This window comes from Scophthalmus maximus, chromosome 19 (genome assembly GCF_022379125.1).
Source record: "Scophthalmus maximus strain ysfricsl-2021 chromosome 19, ASM2237912v1, whole genome shotgun sequence".
NCBI lineage: Eukaryota > Metazoa > Chordata > Actinopteri > Pleuronectiformes > Scophthalmidae > Scophthalmus > Scophthalmus maximus.
Window position 1 is genome coordinate 4,872,501 of NC_061533.1, and position 23,638 is coordinate 4,896,138.

Sequence of the window (23,638 nt, forward strand, 5' to 3'; positions counted from 1 at the left end):
AGACACTTTTTTGCCTGGCGGCCATCCTGTTTGTTCCGTCTCATTTTGGATGAGAAACAACACCAGCCGCTAATTGACCAATTAGGCCAGCTCCAGATGACATCATTGCAACTTGTGTAGAGGAAGAAAAGTTTGCTGCGGACGTCTTTGAGCCAGAGGCGATGCTGTTCATCCTCCTACTCACTTAACGGGAATGCATCCAAGTGGTGCTTTGCATGTAATTAACTGGACAAGGCGTCACTGACTGCAGGTAGTTACTTTTTGACTAATGATTAATGACTTTGATTAATGATTTGTCATCGCAATTCGATTCAATTCAAGAAACTTTATTTGTCCCCGAGGGGCAAACCAAAGGCACATAGAGTAGTTGTCCACAAAAAAAACAACAGAAAAAAACAATGCAAACAACTGTTCAAAATTAAAATTAAAAACACACCGACAACTGTACGAATTACAAATTTTCAGTGCAAATAACTAAAATAAAAATATAATAATATTGTAATATTACTGGCCTGAATCTTCAGCTCCATCTCAATGTGTAAGTGTCACATTGTGCAGAGTTTAACACTATTGAGGCGGGGATTTTGTGGGATTGTTTCTTGTATCGTACAGGATTTGAAATAAAATAAAAATAAAATATATATTTTTTTTATGTCCAAGTCAGATGAACTTAAAAATATATCGGAATTGGTCTTAATTTGGCGTATGATCAGATTTTCAGAGGAATCGATCATATCAAGGGGGAAGTTTCTGCAACGTAAAACTGCGCGTGCGTTCATTACAACCAACAGATATTCATTTTTTTTAAATGAAGAGAGTACCAGCGTACTGAGGAGAGAGAGAGAGAAAAATCGTGATTCAGATCGTGGATCGTGATTCTCTCCCAAAAGATCGTCATGTGTTCTTTTAGCCAGATCGCCCCCGCCCCTAGTGGGAGTTTTCCCCCTATTAGTTCACAATCTTTGAAATTTAGGGGAAACGTTTTCACCCGTGTCTTGTTTGTTACCTTAGTTTGTCTGTTTGTTTGTTAGCGGGATACTTTTAGGGACAGAATTGCATGAAGACTTTGTCAAAAGATTTTGTCTCGGACGTGGTAACAGGTGATTGGACATTGGGAGGGATCCACCACATCCTGGTTCTGGATCCAGCAATGTTTTGAATGCTTCTTCACCGTTGCGAAATGGGCATGTCCTATTTAATTTCATTCTCAGTTTGTCTTTCAGCACACTTATACTGTACATTTGGTGGATGTGCATTGTGGACACATTGACTTGGTTCATCAATCCAAACGGGCCCCGATGTTCACCGTGTGTGTTCTTCGATCCCCTCAGATCCACGTCTACAGCCTGGAGACGGGCAAATCCGCGGTGTGCGTCGGCAGCTCGCTGGGGGACTTCACCTGCATCAACCTGAGGGACAGCCCCCCTCACCTGCTGGCGTGCGGGAACAAGGACAGGAGGTAGGAAAACGTGTAGACGCACGGGTGGAGAAAAAAGGCGAAGGACTTGCACATGGGCAGAATCTCCCGATTACGAATCGTCGCAAGTTGATGAAACCGAGCCAAGGACTCCAGATTGCAAATAGTTTTCTCGCCGTGGCACCTGACGAAGGAGGCCGAGGCTACACTCGCAGAGGAAAACAGGTGCTTAGAAAACGCGCGTGGGGTAAACAGGCTCTGCTGTGCATTATTCACACCTCTCGGTCCGTCTGCCGCCAAAAGCTTTCAGCTGCTTTAGTGCGAACAAAGGAAGACAAGAGGAGGCATTGAAATGCTCAGATGCGAAGCGTTTTTATCTTCTCAAATAGAAAAATCCAGCCCCTTTGTTACCTGGAATGCTGCGGAAGGAGGAGAAGAAAAAGAATCCGTCCCATCTTGATCTCGCCCGGCGACGACACGCTTGCCCACGCGGCTAACCTGGCTCTCCAGATGAGGAAAGAGGCACATAAAAGAGCCATTCTCATCCGTGCCGCACTTGTTAGCGGTCGCTGGCAGGAGAGGGAGGACAAAAAAAGAAATCCCTGGCGCGTCTCCGTCCGAAGCTGCCCCCGCTGTTTTCTATTCAGCACCGGGTCCATCTGGCTGTTAAGTATTTGGCTTCGAGCGAAAGACAGAACCGCAGCATTTTGTTTCGTTTCTGTTTAGTTTATTCAACTAGTTATGACACCTAGCAACTCCAAAAAAAAGGCAGATAAAAATGCTCTATCATGCCAAAAGAAAATTTTGTTTTTTATTATAACAAGAATAATAATTAAACGGCATCAATTGAATGAAGGAATCAACGAGTTGTTTTCTGGCCAGAATGACGGTGGAGTCTTTATCCTTTATGTTTTTTTGTTCTTTTCTTTCTGAGGGATGTGTAGTTTTTTTGTTCAGACACACACACACACACACACACACACACACACACACACACACACACACACACACACACACACACACACACTCTCACACCCCAGCTTGGCTCTTCCACTTTGGCCCCAGCTGATGCGGCGCACAGTCGAGGACAAATGGAAATCAGGGGAGGGAGGGGGAGACGGCTGAGGGACAGTCGGCGTCCGATCTTGGCCACTGCGACAGCGTGGCTGAAGGCCAAAGCCTAATTCGTCCATTCTTTGGGTCCAAGCGAGTTCTGTCCCTCTGCTTTTCCTTCCGTGGGCTCCTGGGAGCAAACGAGGGGTCCTGATGATAAGGGGCTGTGTGGACGCAGGCCAGATCTGCGCGACAGGGGGAAAGATGTGGGCAGAGGGCGAGGTTGGATACACAGAATAAGAGAGGGGGGAAAAATGAAGAGTGTAACACCTGTGGCTGTTGGTCACTTACTCGACTCTTTCCTGCTAATTTAAAAGTTGTCTTCAATACGACGTAAGTCAGTTCTGTCCACCCGTTTGATCCAAACTGAAATATTTCTCCTTTAGTGCCGTCATCGGGTTCGGGTCAACATTTGAATTTGTCCAGTACGTCCTTGAAAACAAAAAGCCCTAAATTAATCTTTTTCTTTCTTTTTTTTTTTTTACCTTTGTGTGTACACAGTTGTTTTTTCATCTGCTGTTGAATTGGGTTAATTCGTTCTTTGTCCGATCGTAGGAACACAGATGGACACAGACACGGACCAACACCTCGTCATTGTGCAGCCATTCGTGTGGATTATCAAAAACGACATGGATTCACCAAATCACAGTCTAGCATCAAATATAAAATCCATCCTGGAGCTATTCCCAGCTGACACTGAGGGAGAGAGGGGCGGGGCGCACCCTGGACAGGTTGACATACAGACACACAGAAATCCATTGTGAAACATGATCATCCGTGTGCGTATAACGATTAACGTCTCGTCCTGCCGTAGGAAGCCGTTTGGCGGTTAGACGCCGAGCGTCGTCCCCTCTTCTCTCCTCCGGGGCCGAGCTGCTCCTTATTAATATTAATGAAAAGACGAAACTGGGCCGCCGACCGGCCTCGCTGACGATCCGAGTCGCCTCCCGGCATTCAGATTCATGGTTCCCTGCTGTCTTGCCCCGTCAAGCTCGGGCCTCGTTGTTGAAATGTGTGTGCTTCCATCACGTAATGCCACTAAACACACACACACACACACACACACACACACACACACACACACACACACACACACAGCTCACTGCAGACAACAGGTCCACGTGCCCATTTAGCCGTTAAACTCTGATTCTTTAAAGAGAAAAAAAAATGGAGGCGGAAATGAAATCTGCCCGAGTCCCCAAAGTGAATTGGATTATGGTAATGAGGTCTTGGAGCCTGGACGGAGTCATGTCCTGGACGCTCTCCGCTGCAATGAAGCCACGGTGACAACAGATGGAGCTGAAGCTCCCCTGGGCTCGTGTTGCTCGTGACAGCCAAGCGAGCAGAAAAACCCTGCTCCCTCCTATTGCCTTTTTTTTTTAGATGATAAATACTCACACAATTACTGTTATAATGATAATAATAACTTTATTTATATTGCACCTCCAAAAGCAGGGGTTCACATTTCAAAGTGCTTAGACAGACAGAGCAGACGCGGGATACTCGGGGAGGGCATTCGCAAAAATGGATTCACATTAATAAAAATAATTAAGAAATAAAAGGAAAAGACAACATCACGTAAAATTTGTCAATACAAATGTAGAGAATAGGAACAATAACAACCACGACATCACATAAAAGCAATTAAATAAAAATTAGAAAGAATTAATGATGTCATCACATAAAGGCAAGTCTGTAGAAATGTCTTTCAGCAGTGATTTAAAAGTACGATTTAATTCATTGTTCTGTATTCAAAAGTTTAACGTTGTTATAATAATTGTAAAATAGCACATAACATGTATATTAAGGCACGAAGTAAAAAATAAGCAAATTTAGAAGAATTTAGAATATTGATTGAAATAATTACACGGGGTAATTCAATAAAAAAGATATGAAAATTAAGACAAAACTACATTAATAGTTATTTAAACAAAACTATAAAACAATGCGGAAAGGGGAAACTTGGTGTCTAAGCTCGTCAGCCGCAACCACCAGTGTTAATAATCCTCTCACCACTTCTGTATTTGTATTACTTGATGTGAAACACGTCTTTCTTTTTTTTTTGTATCTTAGCTCCATGTTTGTATAGTCTGATATTCTGATAATACACCGTATATGATTCTCGTTATGATATGTGTAATATATAAGCCAGTATTTAGCATTACAAACACTAGACACATCCTTTATAAACTTAATGATATTTTAAAATATATTTTATATTTGATTTATTTTTTAACATTTTTCAATATACTGAAAATTGTATTTTATTTCTTAGTCTATTTTCACTATTTCTATAGAGTATTTACAATGTTGTCTTTTTAACAGGTTATTTTAACTACACATTTTTGTTCACAATTTGAATATATCTTAATGTTCGGCTTCTTTATGTTTAAGACTGTCCACTTTGTATACTTCTTTGCTTTTTCTCCTGCTATGTTGTTGCTCCATTTGTACCATAATTGATTTTTCAAGCCTCATCTGATTTGTCCACATTTCCTTTTTTTATTGAGTCTTTGGTTTCCATCTCAGTGTCACACTTAATATATTTTTCATATTGTTTACACGTCTATTGCTCTTGTTTATTATCCCCTTGTCTAGTACCAATTTTTAGATAGAGGCCAGGGGAAAATACGTCAGGAGCATAAAGTCTGCAGTTGCAAGAAGCATCTGCTCCGGTCTTTATTTGTCTTCGGTCTCTCGGCTGGAATGTAAAAAAAAAAAGAAGAAGCTTCTCATGCTGCTTCTATCAATAAGAGGAAGAATAATGTTCCTTTTGTGTGCAAATGAATGCACTCTTTGACAAACTCTACTCTCTCTTGTGCCGTCTTGGTATGAGATCTCCGCCTCTGTTTAACAGGAAGTGAAATCCACAATGACCAGCTTCACTGGAAATGACTGACGCCTTTGTACTCACTTCATTTATTATTCAACCATTGTGCTCATTCTAAAAGAAAAAAAACACTTAAGCGTTACATTAACACAGTGTTACCAGATGTCGCCAGTAACAACATCTGGGTAATAAGCACACAATAATCATAATAATTCAATTCTATTCAATTCAATTTTATTTGTATAGCGCCATATCACAACATACATTGTCTCAAGGCACTTTACATAGTGAGGTCAATATTACAATATTACAAGGAAAACCCAACAAATCCCACAATGAGCAGAGCACTTGGCGACGGTGGAGGGGAAAAAAAAATTATAAAATCACATGTTTTCTCTCTGCCGCGATTCAGGGTGCGGGTCTTTGACCTGCGAGCCGGCTCGTCCGTGGCGTCCCTGTACGCCCACCACCTGGGCGTGACGTCGGTGCAGGCGGACGACTGGAAGATCGTGAGCGGCGGCGGCGAAGGGCTGGTGTGCGTGTGGGAGATGAGGATGGGAGCCAAGCTGTGGGAGATGCACAACAGGTGAGGGTCGGAGGGACAAAGACGCACGCGCTTAGGGCTGCGACCTACGATTATTTTCATAATCGATTAATCTGTTGATTATTTTCTCGATTAACCGAACAGTTGTCTGGTCCATAAAATGATGAACAATGTAAACCGTGTTTCCCAAAGCTCCAAGATGATGTTTTGTTTAGTCCACACACCAAAGATATTCAGTTTTACTATCATAGAGGAGCAAAGAAACAAGGGAATATTCATATTTGAGAAGCTGAAAATCAGAGAATTTTGCCCTCTTTTTCAACGAAATGACTTGAACCGATTAATCGATTATCAAAATAGTTGGCGAATAATTGTTGCATCTCTACACGTGTGTGCACGTTGAACAGTTTTCAAATAGGTCAGCTCTGGTTTTGTATCTGTGATGCTCCAGCTGTGCTGTTTCCCTTTCAGATCAGAGTTCATTAAGGCTTTTATCCAAAGCCATTTATGTTTTGTCTTATAAGTTATTGCCACGACTAAAACAGTGTCTGGTGTTATAATATGTTTATTATATGGCAACGCGGACACATTGTTCGTTATTTGTATTAAGACATGCTGCTTGCATGCAGGACAAGTTTTGTGGAACTAATTTAGTAACAAAACTAAGATTGAAAATGTGATTTTCTGGAGCCGATGACTGATTCAAAATGATGTCACATCAGTTAAAGCTACAGTGTGTAATATTTAGAAGAACTTATTCACAGAAATTGAATATATTGTCCCTAACTATGTGTTCATATATGTATAATCCCCTATAACAAAGAACCAATGTTTTTTCGTCAACTTTGAATGAGTTGAATATAGTTCCATGAGGTGGACCCGACCTCCGTGTGAGTCGCCATGTGCTACGTCGCGTTGAATACGGTTGTTGCACAAAACGGTTCCAGAATACGTCGCATGCATGAATGCGTTGCCCTCTCGTCCCGCAGGCATCCCGTCAGGCACGTGCGCTTCGACACCAGCACCCTGGTGACGGCCAACGTCCCGGACGACAAGTCGCCGCGGGGCGCCTGCATCACAGACGACGACCTCACAGCTCACCGCAGGTCACTGATCTCACTCCCACACTCTTCTTCTTCTTCTTCTTCTTCTTCTCTCCGAAGCCACCTCACGTCTCCCACAAGTGTATTAAAAAACCCCGTATTTGAACCAGAATTAAGTCCGTGAACTGAGTATTTCTGTGCACCGAAAGCAAAGAGAAGACTGATATCACTTTCTCATTGGTAAATATTTAGCTACAATTTGCCTATATTTACATAAAGACCAGAAACAGGGGGAGCAACTCGCCTGTTTCCCTCCAATTCTCACTAGTTAAACTCGTTCAAATTGAAATGTTTTCGCTGACCTTTTTCTTTTCTTCTTTAACCGTTCAGACACCGGGGGGTCATCTGCCACTACGACTTCTCCGAGGACGCTCTGTCGCAGGAGAACATCCTGCCCATCTGCAGGTCGGACTACATCGGGTCTCACGGCTACAACTACAACATAAGCCTGACGGTGCCGTACGACCGGGTGTCGGCCTCCCATCCGTCCCACTGACGACAGCCTGACCCAGCGAGTGACTGGACAGACAACGGGAAGTTTCACCTTTTTTTAAATTTTATTTTAATCATCTTATTCAAATCAAGAAATTTGATATTTATCCTGTATGTCTATTAAAGGGGCAGTGAGCGATTAGCGTCTGTCGCTAGCACGTCTCTTCACGTGTGACGGGGGAGTGACGTTCACAAACTGCACACACACGGTTGTGTGGTGCGGTCCGCACCATTTTTTTTGTTGTTTGTCAATTTGCAGAGCCAGGTCTGAGCCGAAAACCCAATTATTTTTTTTCTGGTGCACGGACCCTGAGGAAATGTTAGCAGATTTTTTTACAAAAAGTGTATTGGATTAAAATCACTCGCTGCCCCTTTAACCGTTGAGTAGGTATTTTTTACTTCACAATGCAGATTGCAGCTCTAGATCACAACCTTGTAAAACCATAACTGTTAAATTACTGAATTTTTAATAAGAAGTTTGGATCCCTGGATTTTAATCAATGACTCTGTGCAACATCAATAAAAGAAAAAGTTCGTATCTACCTCATTTACTACATTTCATTGATTCTTCTTAGTACATTATTCATTAGTTTCTCTGCAAAAACATCTTACACATGCATTTGTTTTGCCTCTAATGTGTTAAATTGATGTCGTTCATCAACATAATTCTGTGCAAAGTCTGTAATAATTCGTAAATTCGGTGATGTTAAGTGTGACAGATAAAGTTAAAACCTATAACGTATTCTGGAGCTGCAGGGGGAATGTTATGTGTCTGGACGGCAGCCATATAACAAATGGATCCCAGAGCAGAGCAGCCGCTGGGCACAACGGACTTCAACTGACACGTACAAAGAATCCTTCACTTTTCATGCTGGCTACATTACAGATTTATCGATCGGCCGAACGCAGAGAGAGGTAGTGTGTTAGTCTGACGTTGGAACAGAAGTGAACACGAGCGTGACAGAAGACAGGAAATAGATATTATATCAGGTCAGAATGCTTGAACGCTGAGAAAACAACATCCTTTGACCCAAAGCACTTGAACGTAGTCAGACTGCGTCAGCAGCAGACAGGCCTAATTCAAAAAGAAAAAGAAAAAAACAAAAGGGGTTATTTCTCGTCGTCCCAAAATATATCCAAAAGTATTTGGCTTCATTCCCTTCGAGGACTGGAGAGGTTCTGCTCAAAACAGCAGCCACATGAACATGTTTGTCCTTCAAGAGGTCGATCTCCCACAACGCATCGTGGTGGTGTCCACGTCCAAAAAGCGAATGTTCATCCTGGACTCCATTTCAAGCCCTTTTAGTATCTGTGGGCGGATGGAAAAATTGACAAAACAAATAAAGAGTCTGATTTTAAACTGTTATTTTTGATCAGGTGGAAGAGTCAAGAAAGCGTCAAACCTGTTCAAAGTGCTGAAATGTAATTCCTTCATAAAACTCATCTGGGGCCTAAAATTAAGATAATAAAAAAAAAGACAAATTAAAGACGTACAACCGTGAGAATTCATGAGAGGACAATTCAGTTGTGGTCGAGTTCCCTCACCATGTGCGGCACGTTCGTGCTCGCCACTTCCAACATGGCCGCATCTGCTATTGCCTCGGCCGTCTCCTGCCCGATGGCGCCGCTCTTCGACAGGAGCTCCTCCACGACCTCGGATTGAAAAAAAACGCAAACGGCTCCATTAAAAAACCCCTCGGTGCTGCATCAGAGCCACAGGAGGGGCGGAGCCAAATGACACGGAGAGGCGAGAAGAACAACATTTCAATGGGCGGCTACCCAACTGGTTTTGATGAGATGACGCCAAAGGTCAAAAGACGATTGGAACCGAGAAGTATTTTTCCAGACGAGTTCTAAATGTGATAAAACTATTTGGATTTAATTTAGTCTTTGTGAAAAGAAAAACGACCTTTCAAGGTTTTTTTCTTTTGACCTGCGTTCTCATCAAAGTTCTCACAATGATGACGGAATTCTTCTCTTACGCTATAGCCAATCGGAAGATTCTTTTTTAATTTTAACAAAGATGATGGAACCTAATTAGAGCTTTGAAGGCCGGAACACATGCATACAGTGATTTACACGTGTATGCATATCAACACTGCACCTCTTGTTGTCAGGTGACTGTACGGGTGTGGACAGGCCGCTGGAGTCGCTCCCCTCCTACTGTATATTACACATTTGTCGATCTGTATGGGGTCAAGGCAGCGTGAAAGCTAATAGCTATTGTTTACCTTCACTGTAATATGTCCAAAAACCTGTGCAATATACACATATATATATATATATATATATATATATATATATATATATATATATATATATATATATATATATATACACACACATATATATACATATATGTATATTTCTTGTATATATATATATTTTATATAGAATGTCTATTTTTACTCTCTTAACATAACCCTCTATATGCCCTGTGCAATATATACATATATATTACATGTATATCATTTATATAGAATGTCTATTTATACTCTCTGTACAAAACCCTCCATACTCCTTCTCTGTCACTGTAACCCTGCACCTTGGTATTTAATGCTTCTTTTGCACTTCTTGTTGGATGTCAACTGCATTTCATTGGTTCTGTACTTGTACTCTGCCAAATGGCAATAAAGATAAAAATATAATCTTAAAAAAAAAAGAAGAAATGACTGTTACGACCAGTGGCATCGTGCCATTTTCTAGAATAGCGCCGCGGTTCTTCGAATCTGAAAAGGGGGTAATCAGTTGGAGAACCTGTAAATTCGTGGCCGCGCTCAAAGTATATGCACCTGTACAAAATCCTTCAGGTCTGTATGGTGCGCACACTTTCTTTAATTTTTTTTTAAAGAACTGTTTGCTGTTTATCACGGAAGAGTGTTAGGGCCAGGCATGAGGAAGATTGAATTTTTTTTCCCCCTTTTGCATTTCAAATATAAAAGTGGAAATGTCAATAACAACCTCGAAATACTATTTTGTGCAAATGTCCTGAAGAGGAGCGACATCTTCCCCTTCTCTTCTCCTCTACTTACTGTATGTCCTGCCCAAATATTCCTTCTGTGTCGTTTACATCTTTACCCTTCAGACAAAATGGACAAAATACATGCATTCGATCACGGGCGTCCGATGTCTTGCGTACAAAACTCCTATAAACCCCCACCCCCCGCCCCCAGAGCCTGGTCAAGTGGCCTCACCTTCCTGTACTCCTCCAGGGTGATGGTGCCGTCGTTATCCGTGTCGTGCATGTTGAACAGGACTGGGGACAGAGGAGGACATGTCCATCATCAGAACGCAGGATCCTACTAGTAGGAAGCCGTGATTAGAGGGGTGTTTATGATACGGGAGTAGAATAACCAGAACCACCCCTGCTGAATGTGAACAATCACGCCGAGGCGACGAATCACCTTCACCACCACTCCTCCTCCTCCTCCTCCTCCTCCTCCTTCATGGCGACATTTACAGCCCGGTGACGATTCTTCACGTTACGGACAAGATACCAGTTTGCCTCCTTCAGGCGACGTCTGATGACATTTTCACTGTGCTGCACTTCCGGATGAAATGTTGGCTTTCAATGTGGAATTGTCCCATCTTTTCTTTTCCTTTTCCTTTTCCTTTTTTTGACAGACGTAGAACTGTGTCACTATGTACGGAAGCGCTGAACTGCCACAGCGGAATTAAAGATATCACAAATTCACGTTGTCGCGTGACCATTTTCCTCGTTTAAAAACGCCACAACGTACTCGTTAAAATTAGATGAGTTTCTCGCTCCCACGTTACAATTTTCTCGTTCGGACGTGATCTGCGCGTTCTGACGGAGTCGGGAAAAAATCGACTGGTTTCCCAAAATGCATGGCGACACATTCTTCCGGTGGATTTCGACTTCCTGAGAACGTGCACGTGTCTATCTCTCTCTCTCCATCCTCGGCCTCCAATTTCTCCCGGACGAGACGTGAACAGTGTGTGACAGATCACGTATGAACCATAAAATGACCACATTAGAGCGCAAAATACTTAATATATTTTTAAAATTCCACCGGGGCTTCCGTAATTATGAGAGCAAAGAGGGTTGTGTTCATTAATGGTTTCAGCGAAATAAAAAAATAGATAATCACTCTCCTGACAGTAAGGCCACCAGTGCAATAACTAACTGTGCAATATTTATATTTTACATTTGTAATATTTCATGTGCAACTATTGCTACTGCTCTGTATATAGTTTTTTTTAATAACTTTGTTTTTTTAATTTAATGTAATTTTTGTTGTAAAATTTTGTACATACTAACCCTTTTTTCAAAATTTCTTATATATTGTCCCGTCCACTTTGCTGCCGTCACGCCCGAATTTCCCCATTGTGGGACGAATAAAGAAATATTATATCATATCTTACCTTATCTTACCTTGTTGCATACCAGGAGGGAACATGAAGAAGCAGAAAAAAAAAAAGCCAAGAAACTAAAAGTCGCACATCACGCGAGGCTGGTTGAAGGGGGAACATTTATCGTTCATCAACTTCAATAACTCCTGTTAAGAGATTAACAGAACAAACCTGAACATAACCCCGAGACTCATCAGTGCCAGCCGCTCCAACGCAGCGAGGCATTCCGGCGCCCACACACGCGGCTCATGCCATCGCCACCACACCGCCCCGGCGGCACGGCATTGAAATGAGATATCCGCCGCCGCCTTGCCATACCAGGACGAGCTCGTTTCCTAGTACTTTGTAACCGAGACGCGCGCGGACGGCGTGCGAAGGGGAGGAGTCCTCGAACAGCTGCGCATGCTGTTGGAAGGGGGGGGGGGGGGGGGGGGGGGAGCTACTCACAGCGCAGCTTCTCCTTCCTCATGGCCTCCTTCTCCTCCGCCGTCATCTTCAGCGTCGGCGGGCGAAAGTGGCACATGACCATGAGGAACTGCTCGAAGCCGATCTCCTGGAAGGCGCCCGCCTCGTCCCCGCGCTGGTTCCTGGGTCCCGGGGGCCGGAGAAATGAACACAGGTTTAGAATTTTTCAACATTCTCAAACCATCGACCATCCTCTCAAGTTTTTCCAGATGATCGGACCGTCGGTCCGTCAGTCTGCGTAATCTTGTGTTTTTGTCTGGTGAAGAATATTGAAAAATAGATTCCGTGGTAAATCCAATTTTCGAGAATCGGAAGCCAAAAGAAAAGTTGTTTTTTTTTTTTTTAAGTTTAACAATGTGTTTTTGCATTTGATGCCTTCAGGTCCCCGTTGTGCAGATGACTCGGACGCATGTGATCCACGGTCACATGTTCACACTCACAGACTCGCTTGTTTAGTTTATTGGACCGTCCCATATTGTGGTTGGGCTTGTTGGCCTTGCCTTTCCAAAGCATGAGGAAGTGCGCCAGGCCTCGTAGGTGTCAACACAAACTGCCTCTTCTTCAGAGCCAATACAATGTTGGGTCCTTTCTAGCTAATGGATGAATTACATACTGTGTGTGTGTTTTCACAGGCTGCAACGCATTGCTCTTGGCTGAAGGCCGAAATCCACATCAACGTCCGTTCGACGAAAGAAACGGAAATGAACCACTAAACGCGCGAGAGTTTGATTGAACTTTTTTTTTAAAAATTATAAGAATTTAAACGTTGAACCTTCCATTTAAATCCAACGCTTATCAAATGATTTGGTCGGAAGGGCCACTCACTGCAGATATTCAGCGGGTGGAGACCCGGCACTGCCCGAAAGACAAAGAAAAAGAGAAACGCCTTCTTCCAACACCTTCCCCTTGTGTCTAGTGTTCATGCACAGTTAACATGAGCCAATCTCCTTCGTATTTCCGGTACAGACGCGTGTGGCATCGACATTCTCCACACGTTTCCCAAAGAAAAAGGTCGAACTATTCCTTTAAATGAGGACTCGGTTACAGGAACCATGAAAAAGATTTATCTTCTCCTTGTGCATCTGGGGGCCGGGAAGGAAATTCCTCCATCCAAAAGGCTGGTGTGAGTATTTAATATTGGAGGAGGTTGAGAGAAGAAACTGAGATTTGTAAACAAACATTCATCTGATAGATATTCTACAGCTGTGGCCCGGACAAGTTGACCAAGGGTTTTTTTTTTACAAGCGTCAGACTTTCGCACGTGTCGCCGTTTCTGGTTAACGTCCAGGGGTTGAATAAACAACTGTTTAATGGGGTTTTTGAAAGTCTTTCATTCAAAATAATGTCGCGATCGCGCGAATAATATGAACCGGAAACGACCATTAGCCATTTTGGGTTCGACAGACAACAGTGTGGCACGCGGGCAATGTGACGACACCCACCTCTTATCGAAGAACGCCTCGATGATTTGCGCCTTGATTGGATTCTCGGCGAGGGCCGGTATGGTGTCCAGGTGCTCTCTGCTGCGGGTGCGACAAGAGAAAGTCCACGTCCAGCGTTATTTCAGGGAAGTCACAGTATCGCATCTCTGTCTGAAGGTAAACCGCCAGAAGAGCTGACTTCTGTGGACAACATGTGTGTCTTCTCTGTTTCTCTTGAAAGGGAAGGAATCTGTGATTTATCACTATACCAGCGTGCATGTGTGTGTGTGGGTGTGTGTGTGTGTGTGTGTGGTGTACAGTGTGTGTGTGTGTGTGTGTGTGTGTGTGTGTGTACAGTGTGTGTCAGCTCCGTGTGGCCGACGCATCGACGCGTTGTTATTTGTCCAATGCGCCCTGCGTTTTCATTGGGTTCCGCCTGCGTATGGCACGGACGCATACGCTGCTTGCTTTTTGCGTCCGTGCCAGATGCCAGACACCAGAAATACCCACAATTCATCACTGCGACCGTCACATGCAGGTTGTATTTCATCCTTTGTGGCGGCGGCTGCTGCTGCTGCTGAGGGGTGGAATAGTTTCCATGTAAAACCACGTGCGGAGCTGACCGACAAAGCTTTGGGGCACACGGGAGCGGCCAGGTGTTTATACATATACACTGTATATAAAAATATTTGAATCTTTCCATTTTACCTGATCGTCTCCTCATTTCCACTCAGCTGCAGGAACCGCTTGCGGAGGTTTTTGATCTGCTCCGACGAAACTGGGGGGAAAGACAAAAAAAGAAACAAGGATCACGTCTAAAATTGTAAATGAACCCTGCAATGATTAACATGCAGCAAAAATGCATTCGATCCCCTCGCGTGCGGCTGCATTCAGGTGCAGCTCCTCTTCTATCAGTCTAATGGCAAAGCAAACACGACGTGCAGCGGCGGCATGATTGGCTTGTGATTTTTCCATACCATTTTCAAAAGGGCTTCCTTGAATCATTAACTCGCCAGTGGCCCGGACACACTGAAAAGGTTTTAAAGATCCTAATCTGGCGCTGGCTGATTGCACATCAAGACAAGAGGTTTGGCATTTTCAATTGTTTCTGAAGACACTTATATTTCTTTTTTAAAAAAAATGAATAAAACAGTCTCACAACAAGGATGTTTGCAGAGCCAGGTGGAGCTTGACACAGATTACAGTCTCATGCTGGTACACGTTCGTTGGGCCACAGTGGGCGGTGGCGTGTGTGTGTGTGTGTGTGTGTGTGTGTGTGTGTGTGTGTGTGTGTGTGTGTGTACGAGTTTTCCCAGATGCAGGTGTAACAATCAATTTGGCACAATTACAAAAAACAGTTTTGCCAAAGGCGGAGAGCGAAACAGACGACAGGACCTTGTGGCACATGCCTGCTACTGTGGTCCGATGAAACATTTTCATCAGTGTCCAATAAAAAAAAATCACCATAGATATTTATCTCCCTACACTTCGGCCCCGCAGAGAGAGAAACAACCAGGGCGAAAGTCCCACCTTGAGGAAATGAAGGCCATAATAATAATAAAAAAAGTTCAAAGTCTCACTTGTGTACAGTATCAATAAAGTTATTGGGCCTCAGCCCCCCCCCAAGGGATCCAAACTCCATCCCATACTTGTTGCACTCTGTACATGCCACTGCATGCAACGGTTTCCACATCAAGATCCTGCCCTCTCTTAAAAAAATAAAAAGACACACACACACACACACACACGCACGCACGCACAGACACACACACACACACACACACACACTTCTGGTTTCGCTGTGGTGTCAAACGTTTCCATCCACGCACCGAAAGCCTGGTGACACCGTGCAAACCAGAAAAATCCACACTGTCATTTTTTTTTTTTTTTACATTATTCTAAAACTGAGCCAAATTATTCACAAGTCACATGATGGATTGTTTGAGTCGTCGGTTATCCAAAAAAAATAAATATATATATACTTTGACGTCACACTATTGGCCGATTTCGCAGCACTTGTGATACAATGAGAAATAAATGAAATCGAATAGAAACACGTCAAACTAAAAGTCGCGTCACAGGATGAGCGGGTTTCCGTGCGTCTTGGCCCCACTCGCATTTCCTCGATCACATTTCGCTCCTTGACGCACAAACCACGGTGCAAATACTGCACCGAGACTGAAGAGATGGAGGTCTCATTCTCTATCTACTTACATCCAGTCTTGTCCATCAGATGCTGGTGTTCGTTCCCGGTGCGCGTCTGCGAGGCTCCCATCGCCGCCGATCCACTGGCGCGTCAGGACGCACGATCCGGAGCGACTGGATCAACTTTTCGGTTTCGCCGCGCTGCCACCGGCGGGACAGAGGAACTGTAGCAGTCCACATCTGGCGTCCTCGAGGTCCTAAACACCCCTGATGTGGCTCGGTCACCTGTTGGCTCCCTCGTAAATTGCGCATTACAATGATAAAGTGAAAAGAGCTCCCCCCCCCCACCCCCCCACAAGCTTCGTCAAACAAATCAGAGAGAAGCTAGTAAAACTTGAAATGCTTTATTTCTCCTTCTCCTTCTTCTTTTATCTGTCATTTCTTCATAGCTCTGTTTCAAGTCAGTGAGGGTTCCTTATTGGTTCCTCTTTTTGTTTTCCCCCCATATACATGTATTACTTATGTAAATATACAGAAAAGAGAAGACAAAAAAAGGTTAGTCTAGAAATGTGAAAGTTGGACTTTCATAAGTGCGTGAAACTCGGGATTAAAACACAAGGAATTAAAAGTATAAGGTCTTTTTTTTCCCTTTTAGAATCTTTTCTGTGGCACTGTGACTGCGGGGGGGGGGGCATGTTTGACTGGTGCTGGGTGCAGGGATGCATGGAACTATGGGTAAAGGCGCATTCCTTGTTTTATTTTAAAGGTAAACGGAGACTTACGGAACCTGGATACCCATCCTGAATTTACTGAGTACACTTAGGGGGGCTACTTCAAACCCATGTTCATGTTTTTCTTCAACTTGCAGATTATCACTGCTACTTTTTCCAAACCGGATTTAAAGATTGCAATGTTTTTCGGGGGGGTTGTGAGAAATGCGCCACCACAACGTCACTCGTGTCGTTTGAGCTTCGTCTTCACCACAAATACACTTGGCTCTGTGTCTCCGAGCAGGAATATTAGCAGCCTTTGCCGCGCGTTTTCCAGACTTGTGGAAATGTGAACATAAATTTTCCTGTGGTTAGAAAAACCACAAAAAACCTGACAGATTACGTATGTCATGGCCATGAGTGTGTGCAATAAAAGCAGCAACTAACTGGACTGTAAATTGAGAATGGGGTGACCAGTAAATCGCTTTGCCTGGGTCTGAAAGCGTGATGATGATGTCGTTGTTGTGGGGCACGGCTGCCACTTGGCTACATGGACATGGCGTGGTGGTTGTTTTGGTCCGAGGCAGCAGCAGCAGCAGGAGGAGGAGGAGGAGGTTCCTGCTCTCGGTTCCCAGAGTCAGTCGGTGTCGGTCTGTGATAGAGCGCCTGCACCGTGCCCAGGGTCTCGCTCGCGTCCTCCGGGTAGCGCGTCTGCAGCTCCTCGTTGGCCACGTAGTGGGTGTCGGCGCACTCGGAGAAGTAGCGGCCCACCTCCGGGTGGCCGATCTCCAGCGGCGCCGAGTGGGGCTCCAGGTTTTCTGGAAAAAAAAATAAAAAATTGGGAATAATTCAAACAAAACCATTACTGATATACATCGAGATCATTTTGATTCCCGAGTTCCCGAGTTGAGGCGACCAGAACCTTTCAACATGGCGGACAAGAGGAACAGTTTCAGTGATGGATGTTACATAATTCTCTAGTTTTAACACTGCAACAAGTATAAACTGTTGCTTGTGTACATCATTTTAATCTGTAATCTATGCGGGGAGTAGGATCTTCCGACTTGCACGTCAAGGCAGCGTTAGGCTCAGACCAGCCTGCAGCCGTTATTTCATCTATAGGAATGACGACCATCAGTCTTGCGGTAACAGGGAGTTCTTCAGGCTCAACAGACACAGTATGAACTCCACACTCATTCGGGAGCTACGTTAGTTTCAAGCCCAAGGGAAGCTGTAACATCTAATAAAGACTCTTCAGGAGGGTGCACCTGTAGGTTAAGCATGAAAATTATATTATGTCAAACATGGCAGCTAAACGGTTTCACAATACGACAGTGATTTAATTTGTTACAACAGATCATCTTGATTTGCCCGAGTAAAATTCTGTCTATATACTTTTGTCAACTAGCAGTTCCTTTTTTTTTTTAAAATTTGGTTTCAGAAGATAACATATTAGTTTATTAAATTTATTGTGTGAGCGCAGACAGAGGCAGGGCAATAACTCAACAACTGACAAATCCCTCAATAACTCAACAACTGACAAATCACTCAATAACTCAACAACTGACAAATCCCTCAATAACTCAACAACTGACAAATCACTCAATAACTCAACAACTGACAAATCACTTAATAACTCACACCAGGGGGCAGATTTACACCAAACATGGAGGGCATATTACTCTAGAGGAGTAAATAAATAAAAAATATCTTGGCAAAATAATAGAAATAGAGACATTTTAGAAGAAAAAAAAAAGATATTAAATATTTGATAAAAAAAATTGCTGCCCTGATAGCTTAAAAAATGTATCAATTGGAGACAACATTCAAACATCAACACATGAATCCATTATGAGGATATCTTGTGTGTGAGCCGTACCCTGTGCTGCGTAGCGGCAGGTCCCGTCCTGCACGAGCACGTTGTAGAACGGCTGGTTGGCTCCGCTGGACAGCTGGTGGACCCTCATGGTGGTGATCCACTCCTGACTCATGGTGCATTTTGGGTCCCAGCCGTAAATCACACAGTTATAACCCGACCTGGTGGAGGAGGGCGGAGAAGCAAAAAAAAAAAAGAGCAGACGTGAGCTCGAGTACTCCGATGTGTACAAAGGAAGAGGCGTCTTGATACGGCCCCCCACACCTCTTGTGTTTCATGATGAGGCCGACCGAATACTGGACCTCCAGGTGCTCCGGAGCGCTGCGCCGCTTCACCTCGGGCGCCACGGGATGTTTCTTGTGCTGGATGTGCTCCAGCGTGTGCTGCACCAGGTAGCCCACGGCCCCGTGCTGGGAGGGATCCAGGGCCTGGATGTGCTGCAGGATGTCGAGCACCTGGAGGACAAAAAAAATACAAAATAAATTCAGTGGACAATGTGGTTGTGTGAAATATTAGACCTCTTGAGCGCAGTTATCCTACACAAGTAACTGTTGTACCACAGCAGAATATAAAGTGTCAAATTATATATCAGTCAAATTTCAGTTTAATACATTTTGATAATCCTGTTACTATGACTGGGTTGAAAAATCTGATTTCTGCTTCACAACAGGTTGCGTGGTTATTATGACCTTCTCTGGCCAGATGCCCAGGTGGAAGTAGAGGCGCGCCTGCAGCAGCAGGTACTGCACGTTGTCTGGGTTGATGGTGAGGTAGAGGTCCAGAGAGTCTCTCAGCAGCTGGTAGGATTTCTCATTGCCCTCCCTGAAAGAGGGAGAGTGGGTGAAGTAATTCAACCCGGAAGAAGAACACATTCAGTTATCAATTTTGATTTTAGCAGCCAGTCAAAGTTATTCTAAATCGGTTTGGTATTTATCTCTGTGATTTTCTCCATCGCCCTCGTCTCAAGGTTTAATTGAAATGGTGTTAATTGCGAGAAAAAAGTTGTTCCTGTGGGTGAAAAATCTAAATTTTGACAGCCGCCATCGCCCTGCGTATATTGACCATCTGTCGAGCCTCCATCATCCATCCCTCCGGTGAAGGAGATACAGAAGCGAGGTGTTTCGTCTCTCTTACCCTCTCTTGCCGATGTTGAGCAGGTTGCCCACCATCCTGAGGAGCACCTCCGTGGTGCTGATGGCACTGTAGTAGTCTGCTGTCACCTGGTGGCCGATGAGGTACTCGCACTCCTTGGCCGTCAACTGCTTGCCCTTGCCGAAGGCGTCGACGTAGACGAAGTCGTAGATGTCCTCGCTCCTGCGGGAGTATGGTTGAAATACATCTTAGGCGCTCGTCACAAAGGCCAGGTCACCGGGTCCGACTGCTGGTTATGAGCTAAAATAACTACTTTTCAAAAGCTGAATAAATTGAGGATGAATAGCCAGCTTTAAAACTAGAGAGACTTTTTGTTAACTAATCTTTTCTTTATTTTAATATGTGCTATTTTATGTTCATATTCTATTTTATATACTTCTGTTCCTTTTGGCTTTACTTCCTCCAATGCCCTCTCTTTTTTAATGCACTTCACCTTTTAATTGAATGCATTATTTCTTGATGTTCTTTTATCTGCTCATCTGTAAAGCACTTTGAATTGCCACTGTGTATGCATTGTGCTATATTATTAAACTTGCATTGAAATTCATTAGAAACGAGCTTTAAAAAATATATTTAATTGCTTATCAACCCGGTTAGCATGCATCAATATACCTACACAGTATTTTCAGTATGTGAGGTGCTGGTCGTATAGAAAGATAATGTATTATACATTAATATGCTGCTATTGTTGCCCCCTGTGGTAGTCACAATGCTTGTGCACAAAACGTGTGTATGGCAGGATTAAAATTAGTAAAATGATTTGACTATTTATTCTAGTTTTTAACCATGTCCAGATTCTCTGCTCTATGTTTTTTTTGTCAGATTTAACTACTCATGGTTTATGTCTGCCAAAACCACAACCTGCTGAAAGGATGGACTGTGTGAATGACAGCTGGACTCTGCGGCAGTGACTAGAGGAATTATTAATTGCACACTTTACCCTCTCGGTTTTTGGCACCAGCGCAGCAGGAAATGATTGGGAAAGTTGACGGGTTCTAGCTGGATTCCAAGCTTCCGGGCCAACGTCATGTAGAGAACAGAGAGGCTTATGGGGATGCCCGTGTGGCGTAGTAGCACCTGAATTCAAAAACCAAGAAGATTATAGTCAGTCGAGTGAAATATTTAAAATGAAAATTGTTAAGAAACTATTTCAAAACAGACGTCTAAGAAGATTATAGTCAGTCGAGTGAAATATTTAAAATGAAAATTGTTAAGAAACTATTTCAAAACAGACGTCTACGTACCTGGTGGATGTACGAGTTGAGGGGATTGTAGTAGTCAAACTCGTTGCCTTTGTACTGAAGTTGCTCGTACAAGACCGAGTTTATTGCCGACACCACCTGCCGCTGCAGATCGAAGTCTTCTACGACAAAACAGTCGCCTGCATCACACACGGGAGAAATTAAACTTAGGAGGAGAAACATAGATCTCAGCGCATCGGACATCCGTGCCCAAATAAATGTACAGACATTGACTTCTGTAAAATGCAGTGAAAGTGGAGGCTCGAGCCTTCGTGTCTGGTATTGGTACATTTTGGAAAGACGATAAAAAAACGGAGCAAAAAAATCTTCATTTGCAAAAATTCAACTTTTCCTTCCTGCATTTGAAATCCCACCTGGAGCAATACGCAGACTGGGGTGAGAGGGGTTCTTGATTCTCACCATCTTCTTAACTTTTTCTGCGATCTCATCCACCTGGGCCGAAATGCCATCCAGTGTCACTTCAGCCAGTGGGTTACAATACTGATCCACCAGTACGGCACCTAGAGGGGGCAGAAGAGACCAACAGAGGGAACGCATGAGGTAATGCCGCTTAATGCACAGAGAAAAACTGTCATTGTATAATAACGGGGGGACTGAATCCCGTACGACGCCTCACCCTCTAGAGCCGACTGCCGCTCCGCGGGCTGCTCCAGGAACGTCCTCAGACTCCTCAGGATGTTCTGCTGTCTCAGGAAGTAAAGGATTTTCTTTGCATAGTACTTCAAAGTCAAGCTTTTCCTAAATGACGGGTGGAGAACAGCAAACAGAGACACGTTCACGGTGCAATGGCGGACGTGAGAGCGAGTGTTGCAGCACAACAGCTTTCATCAATCACAGAGGTCTCTGGGAGGATTAGCAAAGAGATCAACACACCCAAAGCCGTAGTTGACAGCAAAATGTGTGTGTGTGTGTGTGTGTGTGTGTGTGTGTGTGTGTGTGTGTGAGATAAGTACTGAGGTTTTAGGGTGTGTGCTGTGCAGCGTTGCGCTCACCTCTTGTCAGAGTTGAGTATGAAGAGGAGCTCGTCTTCGCAGAAGTGCTCCGGCATCCCGAGCGACTCGATCTCGGCGAAGCTGTCCCCCAGCACCTGGCCAACGCAAGGCTGAGTTACAAATCTCTGGGTTAGTTTTGGAAAAAAACGGAAAAGCTCGCTCACATTATCTCGGCACCAAGGCCGAATCACAGACAGAAAAAACACTAAACAATAAATGAGATGCGATGATGACGACGATGATGATGATGATGATGCTGCTGATGCACGGGAACGTTTCTTACCACTTCTGTGAAGAATCTCTTGGAGATCGACTCCACCGTCCTCCGTATTTGTATGCCGACCCGGTGGCGCGTCTTGTATTCTCGGAGCCAGTCGCAGCACTCGTTCTGTCGGTAGAACCTCTGCAGCCTCGGCCATCTGTTGACGAAGGCAGTAGAATTTCAGCAACACGTCTCAGAATCACTTTGGCAGCCTGTTCACCCGAAAGCAGCAGATGATGATGATGATGATGACGACGACGCGTCTGTGAAACGCTGCAAGACTTTCTGCAAGTTTTTTCTCTCTCAGGAGAGTAACGTGGAGCTCGCGGCCAAGTCAGCCAAGGAGGAGGGCTTAGCTTTTTGGCAAGTGGTGTAATAATCTCCTGCACATCATCACAGCAGGGCTACTACATGCAACAATTCAAGATCATACAGTTTGATTTCCGGGCTGCATTTTTTATTTTATTTTTTTAACCCTGAGGTTTAGGAGCTTCACAGTTTGTCTTGTTCAGAGTCGCAGCTCTGCCACAACCACCGGCCTGTGCTGAACTGTAACCGCTGAATTTGGTGCATCATCATCATCGTCATCATCATCATCATCAGCAAGAGTGTCAACGGCTGACAAGCTGCCTGTGTGATCGCAGTACAACGAGCCCCAAGACAAGTCAACAACGGGACTCGAATACAATTATAGGAAACAACCAGAAGCGAAACAGAACAAATCCTAGCACCTGAGTTTGTACTGGTGTCCCCAGACCTTCCCGCGGCCGTGGCAGACGTCGTGCAGCCGCTTGCAGCAGCACGACGCGTTGCACACGTCGACGTGCTCGAGGTCGGGGAAGCACAGGATGTGTTCGAGCAGCTCGGTCGGCAGGTCGGTGAGTTTCTGCGCGCGGGGCCTGTCGGACACGATCCCATTGAGACTCTGTGGCCCATCTCCGGCTACAGACGTCGCCATCTTTACTGTTTACCCCGATTACCTCATTGTGCGGGCGCCGCCCCTTTATGGCGCAGGGGGCAGGGCCGCGGGGCGGGGCGCGCCAGGCGAAGTGGCCCCGTGATTGGTCGAGCGGTCAGCGGGGAAGGGAAAGCTATGGTGCGTTCATGGACATCCGGGAACTTCTAATTTTGTTCATATTTTAAAAAAAGAAGTTTTTTTTACATGAATTTACAAAGAAGAATGAAACGCTTCTCTGTTACAGACAATCAGCTCTATGTTCTACAGAAGACACTGTAATGAATTTGCAGTTTTACACACAGGAAACTTTTGATATGATGTACTGATAAGAAGAAAAAAAAAATACAATCAGTGTTGCAACCATCATTTTTATTATCAATTCAACTCGACTTCATAATATCAGAAATATCAACCCCATCAGTTTCCTTAAGGTCCAAAAGGAAATTACTTGTTTTTTCTATGACCACCAATCCAAAACATAAAAGTCTGAGATCATGTTTGACAAAGAAAAACAACTCAACG

The 23,638-nt window shown here is 44.1% G+C and overlaps 3 protein-coding genes across 6 annotated transcripts in view; 1 reads left to right on the forward strand and 2 right to left on the reverse strand.

Moving 5' to 3' along the window:
• Positions 1 to 8,041, forward strand: part of fbxw8 (F-box and WD repeat domain containing 8) — a 19,658-nt gene extending 11,617 nt beyond the window's left edge. The window contains exons 8-11 of one of the 3 annotated variants that reach the window (XM_035640150.2): positions 1,332 to 1,459; positions 5,773 to 5,946; positions 6,894 to 7,010; positions 7,338 to 8,041. In XM_035640150.2, the coding sequence (XP_035496043.2) occupies positions 1,332 to 1,459; positions 5,773 to 5,946; positions 6,894 to 7,010; positions 7,338 to 7,503 (585 nt within the window). In that variant the 3' untranslated portion in view covers positions 7,504 to 8,041. Of the gene's footprint in view, positions 1 to 1,331; positions 1,460 to 3,085; positions 3,488 to 5,772; positions 5,947 to 6,893; positions 7,011 to 7,337 lie in introns of those variants that run through there. The other 2 variants (XM_047329238.1, XM_047329237.1) reach the window with 2 other exon arrangements.
• Positions 8,032 to 16,188, reverse strand: tesca (tescalcin a). The gene is made up of 8 exons (XM_035640159.2): positions 15,974 to 16,188; positions 14,468 to 14,537; positions 13,781 to 13,861; positions 12,321 to 12,460; positions 10,694 to 10,755; positions 9,045 to 9,152; positions 8,903 to 8,950; positions 8,032 to 8,808 (listed from the first exon to the last, which is right to left on the reverse strand). The coding sequence occupies exons 1-8, from the start codon at positions 16,032 to 16,034 to the stop codon at positions 8,716 to 8,718; spliced, it is 663 nt and encodes a 220-aa protein (XP_035496052.1). The 5' UTR covers positions 16,035 to 16,188; the 3' UTR covers positions 8,032 to 8,715.
• A 104-nt stretch (positions 16,189 to 16,292) lies between these two features.
• Positions 16,293 to 23,152, reverse strand: fbxo21 (F-box protein 21). 2 transcript variants are annotated; one of them, XM_047329239.1, is made up of 12 exons: positions 22,890 to 23,152; positions 22,180 to 22,315; positions 21,897 to 21,991; positions 21,521 to 21,642; positions 21,258 to 21,404; positions 20,887 to 21,023; positions 20,583 to 20,719; positions 19,625 to 19,804; positions 19,180 to 19,312; positions 18,755 to 18,945; positions 18,494 to 18,651; positions 16,293 to 17,432 (listed from the first exon to the last, which is right to left on the reverse strand). In XM_047329239.1, exons 1-12 carry the CDS (start codon positions 23,114 to 23,116, stop codon positions 17,161 to 17,163), a joined length of 1,935 nt encoding a protein of 644 aa, XP_047185195.1. In that variant the 5' UTR covers positions 23,117 to 23,152; the 3' UTR covers positions 16,293 to 17,160. The 2 variants fall into 2 exon arrangements, with proteins under 2 accessions (XP_047185195.1, XP_035496044.2); XM_035640151.2 differs by having other exon boundaries at positions 21,897 to 22,006; positions 22,890 to 23,151.
• Positions 23,153 to 23,638: the final 486 nt, after the last annotated feature.

Coding starts and splice junctions, on each gene's coding strand:
- tesca (XM_035640159.2), bottom strand. CDS start 16,034: ATGGGAGCCTCGCAGACGCGCACCGGGAACGAACACCAGCATCTGATG. Junction 12,461..13,780: donor GAGGCGTTCTTCGATAAGAG/GTGGGTGTCGTC, acceptor CCCGGGACCCAG/GAACCAGCGCGGGGACGAGG. Junction 8,951..9,044: donor GCACGAACGTGCCGCACATG/GTGAGGGAACTC, acceptor TCTTAATTTTAG/GCCCCAGATGAGTTTTATGA.
- fbxo21 (XM_035640151.2), bottom strand. CDS start 23,116: ATGGCGACGTCTGTAGCCGGAGATGGGCCACAGAGTCTCAATGGGATC. Junction 22,316..22,889: donor GGACACCAGTACAAACTCAG/GTGCTAGGATTT, acceptor CTTCGTCAACAG/ATGGCCGAGGCTGCAGAGGT. Junction 19,805..20,582: donor TGGTGCCAAAAACCGAGAGG/GTAAAGTGTGCA, acceptor ATACTCCCGCAG/GAGCGAGGACATCTACGACT.